At 39.2% G+C, this 19,097-nt stretch overlaps 1 protein-coding gene across 1 annotated transcript in view; it reads left to right on the top strand.

Annotated features, from left to right (window-relative positions):
- RAPGEF5 (Rap guanine nucleotide exchange factor 5) overlaps window positions 1-19,097 on the top strand; it is a 159,358-nt gene that overhangs the window by 25,367 nt on the left and 114,894 nt on the right. Inside the window, exons 2-6 of the mRNA XM_069007097.1 lie at window positions 4,371-4,421; window positions 5,565-5,671; window positions 6,701-6,822; window positions 8,166-8,334; window positions 13,533-13,599. Coding sequence (XP_068863198.1) covers window positions 4,371-4,421; window positions 5,565-5,671; window positions 6,701-6,822; window positions 8,166-8,334; window positions 13,533-13,599 — 516 coding nt within the window. The remainder of the gene's footprint in view (window positions 1-4,370; window positions 4,422-5,564; window positions 5,672-6,700; window positions 6,823-8,165; window positions 8,335-13,532; window positions 13,600-19,097) is intronic.

The following is a 19,097-nucleotide window of genomic DNA, read 5'->3' as shown; positions in this document are numbered from 1 at the left end:
AAAGAAGTACTTGGCATGGGCATCAATAACTGTTCCAAGGTAGTTTTCATGAGAGATGAGCTGTTTGCTAGATGGTAAATTAATTTGCTTTAAAAAGCAAATTAATTAATTAATTTAAAAATTTGGGCTTATTCTTAGAGTGGTTTGCAAATGTATTTTCAATCTGTGTGTGTGTCAAAATAATTTGGGGGGAGCAGCCTACATTTACCAGCTATCTTCAGGGAGAGCCACCCAAAATTTGGAGTCTTTAAAGATAGGCTAGACCATTTATCCACTATCTCTCTTGTAGGCAACTGCCCAGTTTGTCCCCAACAGCCAAAGCAGAGTCTGCTGAACAGAGGTGTGCTCAGTACCTAAATATTTAGTGAGGCAAGTTAAAAAAAAAAAGAAAAGAAAACAGGATCTATCATGGCAGCTAGGACATAAAATCCTAAATTTCTGTATCAATTTCAGCCTAACTGCAATGAATGTTTCAACATTACACAGGCTGCACTAGCATCAACATGAAAGACCATTTTTTCTATTCCAGAAAGCCACTTCCACTTTTGTTTTATTTTCTCCTATCCAGTTTCTATTTTCTTACGTTTTTAGAAATTTTGGGTGGTTAGGTTCCTGTATGGCAAGCTAAATGTACTCTCATGATCTCTCCAGTGTTTCATGTTTGCTCCAAGTTGATATGGGTTCAGGCTGACACTGAAAAGCCACTGTCCTGTCCTCCCTCCTCCCATTTCAGGGCTGTGAATTCCTCCTCTCTTCTCTGCACCAGAGCTAGAACTTTGTGGTCTGAAGGATAAACTAGAAATTTGGGGTTTTTTTCTCTACTGGTTTTCAGCATCAGACACCTTTTGCAGACTCCTTGGAATTTCTTCCTAATATCTAATCTAAATCTACCCTGTTTCAGTTCAAAGTGATTACCTGCAGTCCTTTCACTACACTCCCTGACAAAGAGTCCCCCTATGTCCTTCCTGTAGGCCCCCTTTAGATACTGGAAGATACTACAAGATCTCCCTGGAGCCTTCTTTTCTCCAGGCTGAAAAATCCCAACTCTCTGAGCCTGTCTCCATGGGAGAGTTGCTCCATTCCTGTGATTGACTTAGTGGCCCTTCTCTAGACTTCCTCCAACAGATCCTTGTCTTTTTTATGCTGGGAAGCTGACATTTGGATTCAGTACTGCAGGTGGGCTCTCACAACAGTGCAGTAGAGGTGTAGAATCACCTCCCTCAACCTGCTGGCCCTCCTTCTTTTGATGCAGCCCAGGATACAGTTGGATCATGTCCAGTTTTTCATCCACCAACACCCCCAAGTCCTTTTCCACAGGGCTGCTTTCAATCCACTCATCACCCAGCCTGTGTCCGTGTTTGGAATTATCCCAACCCAGGCACAAGACCTGACACTTGGCCTTATTGAAATACATGAGGACTGCACAGGCCCAGCTCTCAAGCCTGTCCAGGTCTCTCTGGATGGAATCCCTTCCCTCTAGAGTGTCAGTCACACCACTCAACTTGTCATCCCCAGACTTGCTGAGAGTGCACTCAATCCCACTGTCCATGTTCCCATGTTAACATGAGGATGTTCAATAGTATGGTCCCAGAGGGACATCACTCATCACTGATCTCCACGCAGCCATCAAACCATTGACCACAACTCTTTGAGCGCATGCATTTCCTTATCCACCGAGTGGTCCGTCCGTCAAAGCCATGTCTCTCCATCTTAGTGACAAGGATATGTGTGGGATAGTATGAAATGTTTTGCACAAGTCCAGGTAGATGATGTCAGTCTCTCTTCTCTTGTCCATCACCACTGTAAGCCCCTTGTAGAAGGCAACCAAATTTGTCCTTTTTGCTGAGTTTCATCTTATGCTGTTATGTAAGTGCACACTGCAGTACCAGTATTCTTCCTGAGTGAGCCTCCCTGTCCTCTGTCAGCACCAGCCTGGGAAAGGAGCAGGGAGCAAGGAAATCGATGTATAAACTTTGACTGTGCTGCTGCAGTGAGTGAGGCTTGTGGGATGAAAGACTTGGACAGAAACCAAGAGAAGTGGTGGTATGTAGGGCTGCTGCAGAAGCAAGGTGTTAATGACATGCCAGCTAGGAAGGGTGAGTGGGATCTGAGGCAGTGTTGCGCTCTTACAGCATCTTTGTTGGGTATGGGAGAGGGAAATAAGGCTTATATGTTACAGTATTTCCATATGGAGCTACTGTTTTGCATGGAACTACACTAAGGTTTTTGATGATCGTGGAAGGGTAAACAGCGATAGATGCTTCTGTGGTTCCTCATCCTTTCCCTTTCTAAAAACACAGTAGCAAGAATACAGGGAGGAAAAAGCAGGTGGTGTTACTGAAATATGGATTCTGTAGTTCTTACAGGCTGTGAAGGATGGGGGTTTTTTTATGATTGCAATATACCAAGTGAGAATTGGATCCCTCTCAAAGCAAGAAATTAATTATGCTGCTTACAAGTTGGAATAATGTGAGGGAGCACCACATGATCTTCCTGTTGTAGTGCCAGTGCACCTGCACAACATCTTCTTTTCCACTTCCAGGCTTATTTTAGGCAGTGTTTATTTGTGTCTTGTGTGGCTTGTAGTAAGATAGAAGTTGCAAGTAAGCATCAGCATAGACAATATCTTGTCTTTTAATAATTACAAGGTATGGGAGGATCATGGTGAGTAGAAGTGGGGTAACCTGATTCTTGTGGAGATGTTTATCCTGTCTTTGCCTTTCAGAGTTCTGGTTCACTGTGAATTTTATAATTTTAAATCGCATTCTTTATTGATCAGTGGTAAGATTTTGGCATTTGCATTTCCCTGCTGTGAAGACATATTTGTGGTTTTCCCTTCTGTCTCCTGAAGTATGATTCCTCTCTAATTTCATTGAGTGATCAGTAATTCTCATGTAATGTAAAGCAGAGCACAGAAAGTCTGTCTTTTCTTTGTGCCATTTTGTATAACTGCATCATGTTCCTTGTAATCTCTCCTTTGTAAGGTAAATAGTCACAGCCTTTTCTGCCTTTTCTCATATTAAAATGTATCCAAATCCTTTATTATTCCGACTACTTTTAGGAATCCCCTCTAACACTGGAGCATTCATTTTCTGAGACACTGTTACCAGTGCAATATGTGGCACAGCAGAGATAACACTGATCTATATTCGTTACCTCCCCGCTGGTCACCATTTTATTCACTATTTATCCTAATTTCTTTTAACTACAGTTAAGAATTTAATTTAGAAGAGTGGTCTTCCTTGAGAAGGGTTCTGTGACCCTGAGGTGTCTTCACTGAATTCATAAACTCTGCTTTAAAAGTATGTGTAATTACATTTTTTCCCTCTAGTACATTGTTCCAGTTTGGCCAAATTTAGAAATATATCCTCTGAGAGAAGGCACAACTACCCCTTCCCCCCCCAGGTTCGGGAAAAAATAAATTTTCCTCGAAGGAAAGTGAAGAAGATAAAACTATTTATTTACCAAACACAAGGGAAAAGGAAAATAAGGCTAAATAATAAAATGTTTCACTGTGGAGGAAAAAAACCTGGGAAAGTGTTAAGAGTCCTCCCTTTGGTCTCCTCGGCGCTGGGGCTTGGGCCAGGGCCAGGCCCTCTGTGCCTGGTGGAAAGTCCTCCTGATGTGCTCTGAGGTTGAAAAAAACCAGTCCAGTATAAAAGGGAGAAAATCCGGAATTCCAGAGAAGGAAAAACAAAGTCCAACCCTCAGTCTCTCTCCGGAGAACAAGAAGCTGAAACAACTGGCCAAAAGCTGACTGGAAAGCAGCAAGCCGGGTGCTTCCTCGCTCTCCTCCCGCAGCTGAAAAAAAAACCTGCTATCTCTGTGTGACCTTGAACAAGCTGCAAACTGCCCTGAAAAAGTTTTGCTCAGTTTTTTCCTTCCCCCTCTCAGGCTCAGTTTAGAGGCACAGAAAGGCACAAAAATTAATTTTGGGCATAGGCAGCGATATGGGATACACATCATAACGTCACCCCAAGACATACATGCTGGTTTCAATGTTGAGCTCATCATGATACTGTCTTTTCACCCAGCATTTTTTAGGTTTATCTTGAGATTCTTCACTGTCAGTTTTGATCTTTCCTGAGCCAAATAATTGTGTGTTATCTATAGGCTTTGCCATCTCATTGTTCATCTACTTTTCCAGATCAAGAATAAATGCAATAAACAACACAGAACTGAGTTTATCAAACCTTTTTCCTATGTAAAACAGTCATTATTTGGAGACATGAGTTAGACTATTCAGATTATTTGATAAATTGTTTTTATGTAGATTTCAATAGCTAAAAGACTAGATTGCAGCTACTTTTTTGGTTTTTTTCCATACAAAAACCCTAACAAAACTAACAGTCTCCCAAATTATCTTACAGACCCTGTCCAGAAGAATCTCAAATCCCTATTTGGAAACTCCTTCAAATAAGGTACTTGGGAAGCCTCTTTTTACTTCCATTTCATCAAACAACATAGTAGGAATGTTTTTGCTTCGGTTCAACCTCTTAATCATAGCTTTGAAGACAGGTGAATGTGACCTGCAGTTAAATCCAGTTAAGGAATTATCATTTTGTGCGTGTGTGTGTGTGCTACAAATCACGTCTTTCTATTACTGAGTTTGCAAACTGAATTGTTGCTAATTCCAATGTGCACTTGCTTCCCAGTCACTTAAATGATTACCACTGTTTAGCTGACTTTTACAGCACTTGAGAACTCTGCTTTGCATGCCACAAGACTTTGCTGTCTCAGAACTATTCTATATGCCTTAAAAGATTCCTAAACAAAAGGGTCAAACAAACAAAAAGATGAAACCAAACAGCATTGTTTTCCTTTCAAGTTAGTTACTTGTGTCCCTTGGTGTGTTTTGCTGGGACAGTGAGGAAACATCACAAGAGAAGCCCAAAGTAAACTCTTCAGTAAGGAGTGGTACACAAGATCTGGATGGAATATGGTTTTATGGAAGACTGAATTGGGTTCTATTTTGATAGACACAACTACAGCCTTGAGGTGCAAGGTAGAAATCAGGTGTGGGGAAATCAGAGATTTGTCTGTTCTGAAAGACCATATCCTCCTGGCAATGCATGGATGAACTGATCTACAGCTATCACAGGAAACCTCCAAAGGTTCTGAACAAAAACAAAAGACTATGAAATAGTCTTCCAGTGTGTATTAGGCTTGAAATAAATTATTTAGCTCAAATACATAGGAAATTATATTTATTTTAAACTGTATCTGTGTGTTTTTGCAATGGTTAATATGTCCCTGCTTTGCTAGGATAACATGTGTTTTCATTTAACTTGTCTGTTGTTCAAAGGCAAAGCTGATGGATAGTAAAAATTCTCCTTTTCTAGGGCAGCAAATTTAAAACCAGCCCAGCTCGTGGGGCACCTGCAACCCATGATACAACTGGCAGAAGCTGGGGTGCATTTCCTATGAGACTTTGAGTGCTTGCTTGTCATTTACCTGGGACAAAGCCATCGCTCAGAGGGAGGGAGCGGACAGTGGCAAGGCAATTTACTACAGCAGGAATAAATCCCCGTTTGTCACAGTTTTCAATTTCTCTTTTCATTCAGATTTATGGAGAAAGTTCTTCCTGTGCTGGGAGAGCTCTCAGGAATATTTTTACTCTACAAGCTTCTGACCTAATTAAAGACAGGGTGTACCTTACTGGCATTTGCAGGTAAATCAAAATAATCTGTTTTAATCAACTTTATGAGTTTTATTTGCATTTATCTATGCCCTGATTTGACAAGAAAGTATATTCTGTGTGAGACGTTCTGTGTATGTCACTAAGAATTGAAAATATTTTCTTAAAAAATTTCTTTAAAGTCTCATGTATCTTAATATCTTTTCTTACATTACTATGTCAGTTGTCAGAAAGCAGCAGTGGCCTGATTGTATATCCATTAATTCAATTGCTTATGATTTTCATATACAATAGTGTTTGTCAGTTATTTTTTTGAAAAGAAAGAGTACTAATTTCAGCCCTGGTTTGGAGTTATAAAAGAGCTTAATTGGATTCCAAGATTTAGTGACACAGTGATTTTTGCATGTAATTTATGGAATATTTCTGTAATGAAGTGATTTTCCATTTGTGTTGCATTGTAGCATAAATGATTCCTCCTGTTTCCAATTATACCCAAACATGCAGCTCTCTGTTACAGCACCATTCTTTCACACCTGTGTTTAAGAAAAATCCACTACTTTTTTTTATTGTTATTTAAATATATAGATTTACCAATAATATGAAAGATTAACTACATCCTAAAGCAGCACTAAAGGTCTTGCACGTATTGTTTAGCTGTACTGATTATGCCTATGCTCAGAAAGGAAATAAAATCCTGAGGCTAAAAGCTGGATTTTATTTATGATATTTAGATCTCTTATGCATCTTTGGATGAACCGTATGCAGCACAAATCGATAAAAATGCTACATATTGCAAAGTATGCTACATGAATCAGGTATGTAAGGGAACTTGCTCATCTAACATAAGTTCCCTCATTGTAGCTAAAGGTATCCCCTGAGGCTTGCCAATGTAATTTCTTCCCTTGAAATGAATAGGTTTACAAAAATTAGCAATTGAGACAAAGACTTTGCTCTGCGGAACAAAAAGGTTGAATTTTGATAGCTTTAAAAAATAGATCTTTATTATAAAAGAATGTTTTAACATTACTGTAGCTTAAGAAGTGAAGTTTTGCTTATTTTTAGGAGAAGCTGTGTTGGATCAGAACTTGTAGACTGGCTTTTGGAGCAGTGCCCTTTTGTCAAGTGCAGATCTACAGCAGTTGGAGTGTGGCAGCTTCTCCTGGATATGGGCATTATATTGTCAGGTCAGTTTTGACAGTACTTCCAGTGTGAGGAAGGCTATCCCTTTCTCCTGCATAGGACAGGAGTCCTGTTTTTGATGGGAGGAGGGAAAGAAAAAAAGCACAGATTTATCCAATTTTCTTGTCAGCTGTTTATTTTACTATCCTTTTGGGAATTTTACCTCTGTGACCTTTCATTTTATAGATACGAAAGAGCAATCCCTTGTTTTTGGCAATTTCTTTCCTTTTGCTTTTGCAACTGTAATTGCCTATTATCAAGTTCCAGACAGAATGTGTGTCTTTTCCAGCCTTTTTTTTTTCCCCGCAAGCTATTTTAGGTTTCTCACAAGGTAGCAGCTCTTTAGTCACTGCAGATCATGGCTTCACCAGATGACTTCTGTAGCTATTAATGATTTTTGTTTTGTCCCTGTTTTCAATAATTTTTAATTACAATGGATTGAGAGAAAATCCAGCTCCTTGAGATGGTGGTGAGGCCAGGCTCTATCCTGCTGTCCCTACCTCCTCCACCAAACTGAGGGATTTGGTCCAGCTAATGTGGTTGGTGATAATTACACGGGTAACCAGCCTCTGGATATCTGATGGATTTTACCTTGAGGCTGGGACTACTTAGGTAGCTCAACTCAGATCATACCCTGCCCTGGGGTCTGTGCTAGACACTTAGCCTCTATCCTGTGAAAAGGTGAGGAGTTGTGGAAGATCTCTGCATATGTACACTGGCAGTGTACCTTCAGGTTTTCTTCAGCTAAACTGACAGTATGTCTGGTCATGCAGCCTCAGCAAGGGCTGAATTACTTGTAGCAGGATCTTGTGCTTTTGGCTTTGGACTCTGTCCTTTTTTCCCCATTAAATCCCATTCTTTTCAAGGAAGACAACTGATGCATCTTCTTATCCAGGTCTAGTCTACAAATCTAGTACCCTGAATCTGAGGAGAAGCTTGAATAATGATGGGCTGCATCCCCATTACTTAGCTTTGTTTATTAGTGCCTGACCATTAGTGACAACAGTTTAGAAATCAATGGAAACTGAGACTCCGAAATCTAACAAAAAAGAGGAAGGTTTTTATACCCTAATCCTTAACTGATTCCAAAACCAATTAAATATTCATCAGTCTTAATGCTTGAATTTCAGGATCCTGGATATTTTTAAACTGGGGTTCTGGGATTTTCCTGTTTGGATGCACTGAATTAAACTGAGAGGGCAGGATTGTTTCTGTGTTAAATTTTCAATCCTTTTGCCCTGTGTGATGGTACAACTCAGCATTAAGATCAAGTGCAATACAGAAGTAGAGTATGGAATCTTTACATGGCGAAGATTTAAAGGAGATCTAATATTATTTTTTCTAACAGTGGACAGACAACTCTATTTTCAAGACTCTCATGCTTTCTACCAGTTCTCAGCGGATGAATGTACCTACCTTTTCTGTGAATTTGAGAAAGAGGAAGCATGGAAGAATGGAGTAAAGCTCCTGCTTCAGCTACTGCCGCTGTCTCCTCCCAGGATTGACATGTGCAATCTGTAAGTGTGCATGCAACTTTTACTGACTATTTTATAAGTGTCCTGCCTTATAATGACACTGTTTACCCCCAAATCACCTTGCAAGTGAGACAGCTTTCTTTTAGGGGTTGACAAATCTTGTAGAGATGTGCTTTTAATCTAAGGTCAGTATGGGTAGAAAAATTGAGGCACTTGACTTGGGGTTTTGGGCATATTACAGTTTTTAGGCACTAGCTTGCTGCCTCTAGCTTGCTATGTTACCTGGGCATGTGGTTTTGTTTTGGTCTCCTCTTACATTTGGAGGTTTGGCATGAATTTGGCGGCAGGGATGCTCTGATGCTGATTGATGTGCAGATCAGATGCCCTTGTGTGGATCAGCTTTCAGATGGATTGACAAGATGGATGGAAATGTGATACCTTCAGTCATTTGATTTTAGTTTTCTACTGTTTGTTTGCCAGAGCTCTGTAGTCTCACATTATTATTATTCCTTTTTCAGAATATACCTTTTAAGAGTTTTGCTTCCTATATGCCTCCTCTTTCACCTGACTATTGAATGTTATCCTACTCTCTGTGCTCGTATGGCTGCACTCTAAGGTTGCCTTTTTAGAGTGGCTAGAAGGAAACCATAGTTATTTGTTCCACAGCGAGAGGCCAAAATAGAGGAGAAAGGTGTTAGTGAGAGCTCTGGAGGCTCATGACCATTTATGCTTTAGTAAATCTGCAGGAGCTGGCCTGAATAGACAAGTTGAGTTAAATTCTTTCACTGTCCCTAACATGATGATCCTCAAACTCAATGCTTTGGAGATCTAATACTCTGGCAGTACTAGAATTTATTCTTTTTGATGCCAAAGACAAAACTTTCTTCTATGAGTACTTTCCTTTTCTACATATTAGCTTTTAAAAATGCTCATTCTCTAAAATGGATGTCCAGTAGAAATATTTTAAATGAGCACAAAAGCCAAAGACCCTGTAAGCTGCCTCAAGCCCAGATTCTTAAATTCAGACATGTTGAGCTGGTTGGAAGAAACCTCAGTAATTTCTCTACCTGGTTCAGGGCAGAAACTTGATTCCCTCCCCTATTGCTGACTGCCCTCACCAATCAAATATTGGCAGTTCAGGAGTGGTACTTCCCTTTAAAATGCATTTATTTGATCAGTTTGAGTGAGTGTAGGCAAGTGACAAGAACCCCAAGCTGGCTAGAGCAGCAGGACTGAATATGATCTTCTAAGCAGCTGACTCATATGGGAGAAAACCTTTGACTATTTTTGCAAATAGAAATTTTTGTCTTCCAGCCAACTCTGGTGCTAAACAGTTTGTCTGTCCCTTAAATATCAGGGCATTTTGACCTTGATTTTAATGGGAATTGGGATTTTTGTCATTGCTGTAAATCAGACTGCTTTTCATGGTTCATATGTACTTGTTCTAAGGATTGGAATCAAAAGGACAGAATAGATAGGTCATATTGATGTGTTATGTGAAGGATGCTGGGTAGGAAAATGGATTGAAGGCTTTTTAGGTTCAAGTTTACAGTCTGCTTTGCAGTTTTATCATTTCAGTGCAACTGTCATTTCCAGTGGAAGATGATCCCTGTCACATGAATTGAACAATTATTCACTAATGTACATTTCCAGCTCCTTCCTGCTCACATTATTCAAATTTGAGTTGAAGCTGGATTCCTTTTGGGAATATTGTCACTGAAAAATTGTTTTCTGGAGCTTTTACCCGTCAGATTGTGAGGGTGCTTTTCGAAGAAGTATATATTGTAGGAATTGAATTTTAAGTAATGGTATACCCTCGAGGGAATGTGATATTAAAGCAGAAGGAGACTTTTCCAGGTTCAAAATTCTTCATGCTTGATGCAAATAATAAACTGCTAAAACACAGTCAGAAAGGGAATAGGTGTGATGAGATGTTTGTTAAAGTTGTCTGACTTGGTTAAATAAAGCCATATACTCTTTTTCATGACAAAAGGGCAATTCTAAAAACCTTTCCCTGAAGGGTTTGTCTTTTTTCAAATATATGAGCTGTTTTGCCTACCATTAGAAGCATAGGATTTTTTATAATTTAGTATTTTTGTACTCATTTTTCTGTCTTAGCTTTTCTTACAGTCTGTATCGACAGCATTAATTCTATATGTACAGAGGGATAGAGAAATTCTTACTTTATTAATTAGATTCCCTGCTTTTGATGAAATCAGAAAGAACTGCCTGCCTGTGCACCAGAAAGCAACATCGGACATCTCCTGGTGGTCCCAGAGGCCAGATGACCTCTTTCTCCTCTGCAGCCTTGTGCTTGCCTGGGCTGCTGGGTGCATCAGTGGGTCTCTGAAGTACCATGGTCCTGCTCTCCCAGAAGAAGTCTGTAGACATGAGTAGGCAGTAGCAGCTCTGGGGACTTCCTGCAGCAGCTATTCTGGAAACCCTGTTAAATAAACATAGCTCAGATTTGACTCGCTGTACAGATTTTTGATGGATCTGTATTTGTTTCTGGTCAGTTTTAGTGGTGTTCCCAAATAAAACTATAGGAAGCTCTGCAATGATTGTACTGTTCTGAAGTCTGAGATACGCTTATGGTTCCTGAATAAATGCTCCCTGTTGACTTTGGTGGAAATTCCTTACATTCAACATAACATTAGCGGGAATTCACCATGGAAAACAAGTGAGGACATAGCAGGAATTCAGTTCATGCTAATTTGAAGGCTAATGTTGTTGTGCATATTCCACAGGACTGAGATCCTGTAAATGTTCTCAAATGAGATGGGACCAATGAAGAGGCCTCTTGGGGTCAAACACCCAGTGTTAATCACAGTCATCCTACTTGAGTAGAAAACAGGTGAATATTGCAATAGCCAGGGGAAAAAAATCTGTATTGAAAGCTGTGCCTTGGACTCTCTTGCAAGCTTGATCAATCACTTAGGTTCTCACCCAATGCCTCCTGAATTCTTTTCCATTTACTGCAATAGTGTTGTATCAGGTGTTTAATCCTTGTGTGCTTCTATTTCCTTCTTTGTAAGTGGGAGTGTTTATAACAATTCCCAGAACCACTGCTAGACTCAGTGAACATTTCAGGAATGCAACTGAGGCTGTTGAAATATATCCCGTAGTACTTTTAAAAATTATTGGAAGAGATGTTAGCAGAGATTTTTTCCTTAATCTTACATTGCTTTTTATTTTCAGAAGTGTTGCACTATATTCGGTCTTCTGTCCTGAAACAATTTGCATTTTATTGATATCAGAAAAGTAATCATTCTTAAAAGCAATTTGGTTTTAATGCAAATAGCCAGGATGGGATATTGATTTAGTTACTGCCTTGTGGAGTTCCTGGAAAGCTTTTGCTGAAGACAAACAGCTCTCAGGTATTGTATGGAGACTGACTTGTCTGCTTGCAGATCTAGGACATGCATCCCTGCATCTCGCTCTGCTTAGCAGATTAAGCCCACAGGTTGCTGAACTGTATAAGCACTAATTTGCCTGGGCTTTATAGCTCCTGTTTGGTGTCAGCCTTACTAGGTCCTAGCTGTCCACTCTTGAAAAAAATTAGGGTGATAAGTGTTGCTTTTGTCCATTGGCCTAGGTGGCATAATATACCCTTCCTCTCTGATTCTGAAGAACTGACTCTAATTTTTAGTATATTCATGGTTTCAGAAGTATTTGATGGTCATATGCAGATGAATACTGGGAGTACTTTTAAATAGAAAATGAAGTGATATAGGCCCAAGAAGGAAATAGCTATGCTATGTGCTCTTCTGGGTTTATAGATTGCATCTGTGGCTGTGTCTACTGAGCTGCTATCTTCTGCCTCCAATGTAGAAGAATCAAGTCCTAGACTGGTTCTGAGAGATCAGATGTGTAGAGAAACCTCTAAAGAGTTCAGTTATTTTAATCTCATTCCAAATTATAAAGAGACAACCTGAATAAATCAGTCTTTGTAAATGAAAATGCATCCATTTATTTCTTTTGGGCTGTTTATAACACTTAAAATGTTAAATCATGTTTTCTTTGAATAGGAAAGGCAGTTGTGAAAATAATTGGGATTTTAATCTGAATTACCATTTTGATCTGAATATGCTCACCCCAAAATGAATGCATGTGTCATTCTGTGCTTTCTGACCTTAATTTTTTAATCAGGGAATTAAATTTTTTGACATGGGATGTAAGAACCACAATATAACAGCTGCATATTCCAGATGTGTTGCCAGCTCTCTCCCTAAGGACATTGAGGCATATAAGCAGTTAAATAATTTAGTCAAAGACAGAAGCTTCTGCTGATACCTGGGATTTATGTTTATTACAGCAGCTGCAGTTTTGTATATCTGTTCAGCTTGCTGGCATGCCAGTGCTTCCTGAATACCATGAAAAGTAAAGATCTCAAGGGCATTTTCTTTTACTTCTTCCCATAGTTATAACCCTGTCATATTGGTATAATGCTTCTGATTGTCAATAAAGCTTCTGAAAGGCTTACAGATGTTTTAGGGATGGAAATTAGACTGTTTAAAAGAAAAAACCAGTCTTATCCTGTGCTGTCCTTTTTGTGTGGCTATTTCCACGTGGGCCAGACTTCTGGGACAGTTTCTAGGAGGGTTCTACCTTCACTGCCTCACTTTTGAAAAGACACATTAAGTCTCTCTTTCCTGTGAGTTACTGTCAAGACAACCAAATAGTGTTCTCAGCTGTTACTTTAGTTTGGTTATTTATGGCTTCTTAAATACATTATTTTAACTTTTGTTTATTTTTTCTGAATATTGAACTTCACGTGTCTCAAAATTATTTTGATGTTGTCTGTTTTCATCTACATGAAGTTGTATTCCATAGGTGCTGCTCCACACATGAGCAAAGCAGGGTCATGGGCAGATAGAAAACTCTTTGCTCTGTTCATAGAGTATGTTTTTAGCAATGCAAAATACACAGTCAAATAAGTAACTCTGATCTAAAGGGTCCTGCATTCCTCAGTCCTTCATCATATTTTTATAGCTGAAGAATTCTCTCACTGCTTCATGTTGGTCGGATCAAAAGAGTTCTTGACAGCAAGGGACAAAGGGTGTACTCTGTCGTTACTGACACGATTAATTATTGTCATGTTGCAGTCCTCATTTTGATGTGGAATCTCAAAGGCCCTTTTACATTAGTGCCTGTGGCTACACAGTTCCTTACTTTTCATGAATCAAAAGATGTTGAAACAGAATGAAAGAAATAATAAAATCTTATTTTTATTTTTTAAGGCCTGATCAAAAAATAGAAGATACGGCAGAAACCAATGCTGAAATTCTTGCTCGTCTCACTTCTGCGGTAAGGTCATTGCATCAAAGTTTGAACTGATCATGTTTGAAATATTGTCATGTTTTGGATCCTTTCAAATGAAAGACTTAGTCTAAGTGAACAGATGTTTGTCTATGAAGACTGTTTTTTTAGTCTGTGGAAGGGGATAGCTTTACTGAGGCCTTAGTGTACAATTCCAAAGCTATTAAAATCAAACCAAGCAAGGACTGCTGCAGCCTGCTCTTGTAATAGATGCTATTCATGGCCCAGAAGACACCAATTTGGAAGACCAAGGTGACTTTTGTGCCATGTACTTTACACTCAGACCCTCTTGGTAAGTATACATCGATGGGAGACAAAGGGAGAGAAAAGGCTTCTACAGCCCTTGTGTAGATTTTCATAAATTTCTGAGGAGAGACACCTGGAAAACCTGGGCTTCCCAACTATGTTTAGCCTCAGTTAACTTCACCATAATAAACAATAGATTATCCTGTTTCTGCTAGACTTTGGTGCATCTTGTTTATCATGTAAGATCAGTGTTCTAAGAAGCAGACAGACAGGACTTCAGAAAGTTAAGCTAGACTGACTCAATTTAATGTAATCTGTATGATGTCACAGAGTGCACCCTTAGCAAATTAGCAAGCAATGCAACACTGGGAGGAATGGCTGGTCACCAAACTGCAGGTATTTCAAAGATGTGTGGATGTGGCACTTGGGGACATGGTTTAGTGGTGGACTGGGCAGTGCTGGGTTAACAGTTGGACTTGATCTTACAGGTCTTTTCCAGCTGAAATAGTTCTATGATTCTATGGTTGTGCGGCCACTTAGAGGGACCTTGACAGTCTGGAGAGATGGGCCAACAGGAATCTCAGGAAAATCAACAAAGGTCAATGCTATATCCTGCATCTGGCAGAAATAACCGCATGATTCTATACAGACTGAGGGTTGACTGAAAAGCAGCTTGGCAGGAAAGGCCCTGGGGGTCCTGGTGGACGGCAGCTTGAACCAGAAACATGTCCTTGTGGCAAAGAAAGCAAGTGCTTCCTGAGCTGCATGGGTAAGAGTGTTGTCCTTAGGCTAAGGGAGGTGATCATTCCCCTCTCAGCACTGGTGTGCCAGATGTGGAGTGTTGGGTCCAGTTCTGAATTCCCAGTACAAGAGATATGGATGTACTGGAGTGTATATGAATGACCATGAAGATGGTTAGGGAAACAGAGTATCTGATTTTCAAGGACAGTCTGAGGGAAGTGGGAGTGGTTCTTGTAGAACAGAAGGTTGTGGGAGGACCTTATCAATGTGTACAAATACCTGATGGACAGGCTCTAGCTGGCCATGCTTTTCAGCAGAGGTTTCTATCAGATGAACTCCAGAGGTGCTTTCCTACCTCTACCATTCTGTGATTGTGCAGTTCTGTGATCACCGGCACCCAAGTAATGGTGTCATCAAAACATGGAATTAGTGTTAGTTCTGTTTTTGGCATGTAAGAAAGTACAGAGATGAAACTGAAGGTAAGGTAAAGTCCTTATGAAAAAGGCATGAGGATAAGGGTTATTTCGAGAAAAATAAGTACAGTGCTATCTTGAAATTGCTGGAAAACAGAAGGGAAGGAGAATTTTTGCTATATTTTGTAATGTGTTTGGAAAGCCAGTGAATCTGTATATTCAGCCTTACGCAAAAGGAATTAAAAATGTATGACATAAGCAAATGCTGTGTTTGAAATGTCTTTATTTTTTATTGTCTCAGTATTCAAATTCCTTGTTCTCCCTACATTTTTTTCTTAACTGAAAATGAAAAGTGAAGTCAGAACCTCAATATCCTCCATTTTCAGTTCCATACAGAGCAAAAATAGAAAACTGTGAAATACTTTCTGCAAAGTTATATTTTTTCAAAAACTTGCAAAACTACCAACTCTATAAAACATTGCCAGTATCCCTCAAAAGCTTTGCCTATAAAAAATAGAATAATGGGGGGTTTTGTTAGTTAGAAAAAAGGGACACACTCAACAAAACAAAGTAACCTTTTGAGTTTAAGAACTGGATCTAATGGTTGCTGGATGCACTTGAGTAACATACATATCCTTAAACACCTAATTGACAGTGAGTTCAGAGTGTTTCACATCTGTAAGGTCAAACCTGTGAACTACATCCTGAGTCATTCCAGCAGCAGGGCACATGGACAGGGTTTTCTTAAATGAACCATTTTATTACTGTAGCTAACTAGCTAAAGAAAAATTAGGCAGTTCCATCTCCAGATGGCCAGAGACCCATCTATTGCCATGGTGGTGTCAAGAATCTGATCTTTTCTCCTGCATTTTCTGAATTTCCACACAACATTGTGGTGCCTCTATAATGATTTTCTAGTCTATTGCTGGGGAAAATGCAGAAAACCAGAGCAGAATCCTCCAAATTTTAACATATGTGAATGAACTTTTCCTGTTTATTCCTCCAGAAGATTGCTTTTCCTCCATACAGTAGATTGGGACCTAAAGTACTTGCTGCAACCTTATGGAAAGACTTTTATGTCCCAGAAGAATTTGAAACATCAGCTCACACCATTCAACAGAGTCCAGTATCTAGGTTCTCTTATTTTTTTTTTCCTTTGCTTCCAGCTTCAGAATTTATATGAAAAATAAAGAAAAAAAGGTTTCTGTAAGCAGGAGGTGGAAACTGAAAGTGGAGTTATTAGCCATTACTGAAAATGTGTTCACGCTGGCTTTTTGGCTCACTGAATGTTTATGGATTTTGTACAAAATTAAACCAGTCTTCTTTGAAGAATTCATAATTGAGAATCCTGTTCACACCAGTATTTCAGAAGTGTGAAAAAAACCACAAAATCCCTATTCCCAGCCCAGCACTAAAGCAATTGAAGATTACAGTTGACTTTGTAACTGGAGATTCAAATTTCACCACTGTCTCTTCTGTTTTTCTTTTGGCTTTTCATGGAATAAAACATTTTTTTCAGGTCAGAAGAAAGTTTCTGTGTCAGCTTTTTTTTTCAGAGGATTCTGTTCCAAATTTTCAAACCTAAACTGATTGTGAGGATTCAGCCCAAGCAACATTGGAGGAAACCATGTGCCTAAAATATAAATCCCTCTTTTGACCTACCAAATTATGTGCTTATATTATATGCTCCATTACAATGAGGCACCATTAAACTTAAATTGTAAAGGAAAGCAGTGGAAAATTTGCAAACATTGCAAAATGCCATTGGAAATACGTTTGCATCAGATAATCTTTTTGGTCATGATTTTTTTTAAAAAATGCAATGATTACTCATGGGTTTAAAAAAGCATTCCAGAGCTGTCATGCATCCCATGTCATGTCCCAAAGAGCAGTTTCATATTCAGTGTTTTGTCTGCTAAAAGCAGAACAGGATGGGATAGCTATGAGTGTGTCCACTGCAAAGTTTTGCGTTACTTTGTGGTGGAAGAGAATATCAGGATGTTAATGAAGTGTATTTGGAAAATAGTTTTCTGGTGCTATAAGGCATCAGCCAATATTACTTTTATTTAGAGGCCATCAAACTATCATAACTTGAGATACAAAAATGTGAACTAGACTTGTACTGTTTTTCAAAACCTTGCTGTTTAGAGCCTTGTGTTGCAGGATTTCATTTTGAGATTCTGTAAGGATTGGCACTTTCTCTCTAGATTTGAAGTCCTATTTGGCACAATGGCATCTAGAACATTGTCTTACAGAAAACTACTATGGGCAGAAAAAAGAGAAAGGAAAAAAGTAGAGGTGGTATGCACTGTTTCCTAGATGCAGAACTATATCCACTATAATAAAATGATAAGTTTTGTGATAAGAGCAGTAGTTGTCATTTACTTTTTAAAATTCTCTATTCTTTGAAGACAAGATTCACCATATAAATGTGCCATTTGTATTTAATCAAGCAGAAGTATACCTGGGTATCACTCTTTATGCACACTCTTTTATATTGCAAAAAGAAAGCTGATTGAGATGTTGTGCTAGTTTGAAAACAAACCAGTGAGAGGCACCAAGTCAGAATAACAATTTAATGGAAATTAAAGAAAAGGAAAAGAAAGTAAAAGAAAACACTGACAGAGTCAAGATACAACCTGAGTCCCTATTAGGCAGGGTAGTGGTAGCAGTCTGGTGGAATGGTGGCTGCAATCCTCTGAAGTGGTGATCCTGTAGTAGAAGGGGTCTGCTCTTCCTCAGAAAGTCCAGCGGTGGCTGTGTAGCTCCTGTCCTCTGGAAATCCAGTGGAACCCCCGTCCCTTTGGTGCTCAGAGTCCCAGTTATATCCACGATGGGATGCTTGGTTCCTCCCTCTGGTTGGAGCATCTCACAATGGGGTAATGAGTCATGAGGCCAAGTGTTGATTAGGCTGGTTAACAGAAGATAGTCTGGAGGGAGTTATCTCTGAGTCATGCAGCAGGACAATGATGGGCCATTAACAGAAAGATAGTCTGGGGGGAGGAGGCAAGGAAACACTGCCCCATCTGATTTCAACAGCTCATGAGGATGGTAATAGAATACACCTCAACCGAGGACAGATGTGGTAACATGCCAACTACCCACTCAAAATGTCCTCTTTCAGATTTTAATGATATTTCTGTAAATATTGTGTGGTGAACTGGCCTTTAAACTGAATCAGTTTTGACATCTGCAGTGCTACTCAAATGGGATACTGTTTGGATAGTGTTAGCTTTGTTAGCAACAAGCTGTATGTATAAAATATCTTTTTAAATTTAATACCTCAATATGGTAGGCATACATAGTTCTTGTTTAGATATTTTATTTTGCGTCTGCATTATTATCTGCGATGTGATGTGCAACTATCGATTTTGTCAAACAGGCAGTAACTGAAATCCTGTTAGGAAGAAGTATAGTAATGGGTAACATGTGTGCAATGAGGAATGAATGTTATACATGGATTTCCATTGGTGTAATGATGCAGAGGAATTGCATGTCCAGCAGAGATGTCAAGTGCATTTATGCTAAAATAGACAAAAGCATATAGATTATGAAATCTAGGGACACCAATCAAATCCAGAAGGATGCTCAGCAGTACAAATTCTTTGTGATTGGAGTGAATCCTGTGAGAGGCAGCTCAGATTATCATGACGAAACCCTTTGATGAAGGAACTTTTGCTTACTATTAACACTAGAGAAACATATTTTCCCCCTGCTTTATCTGAAATGTTTTGCTCAAGTTATGTAAAAGGCCTGCTGCATTCCTGGCCCACAGCAAACTATGAGGTATTTAGCTTGATGTAGACAAAATACAGAAACCCAGCCTTTTTATTACCTGTGATTTTAGCACTATCTTTCAAACTTAAAAGGTGCCACCTTATAAGCGAAAGTAATACCACAAACACAACTGCAGGATGCCACAATGCTGCCTTTTCTTCTGACAAGATAGGTTTTTCTTTCCAGCCATGGAAAGATTTGCATTTCTTGAATGTTTGATTGGGTTAAGTGTACATTTGCAATTGTTTCAGGTTGTAGTGTCTCTTGAGGCTAATCTTAGGATAATGTATTTATTAAATGCTAAATGAT

The sequence above is a fragment of the Aphelocoma coerulescens genome, chromosome 2 (genome assembly GCF_041296385.1).
Source record: "Aphelocoma coerulescens isolate FSJ_1873_10779 chromosome 2, UR_Acoe_1.0, whole genome shotgun sequence".
In the NCBI taxonomy this organism is placed as follows: Eukaryota; Metazoa; Chordata; class Aves; order Passeriformes; family Corvidae; genus Aphelocoma; species Aphelocoma coerulescens.
Note: the sequence above shows the minus strand (reverse complement) of the source record. Positions and strands in the feature narration are given on the sequence as shown.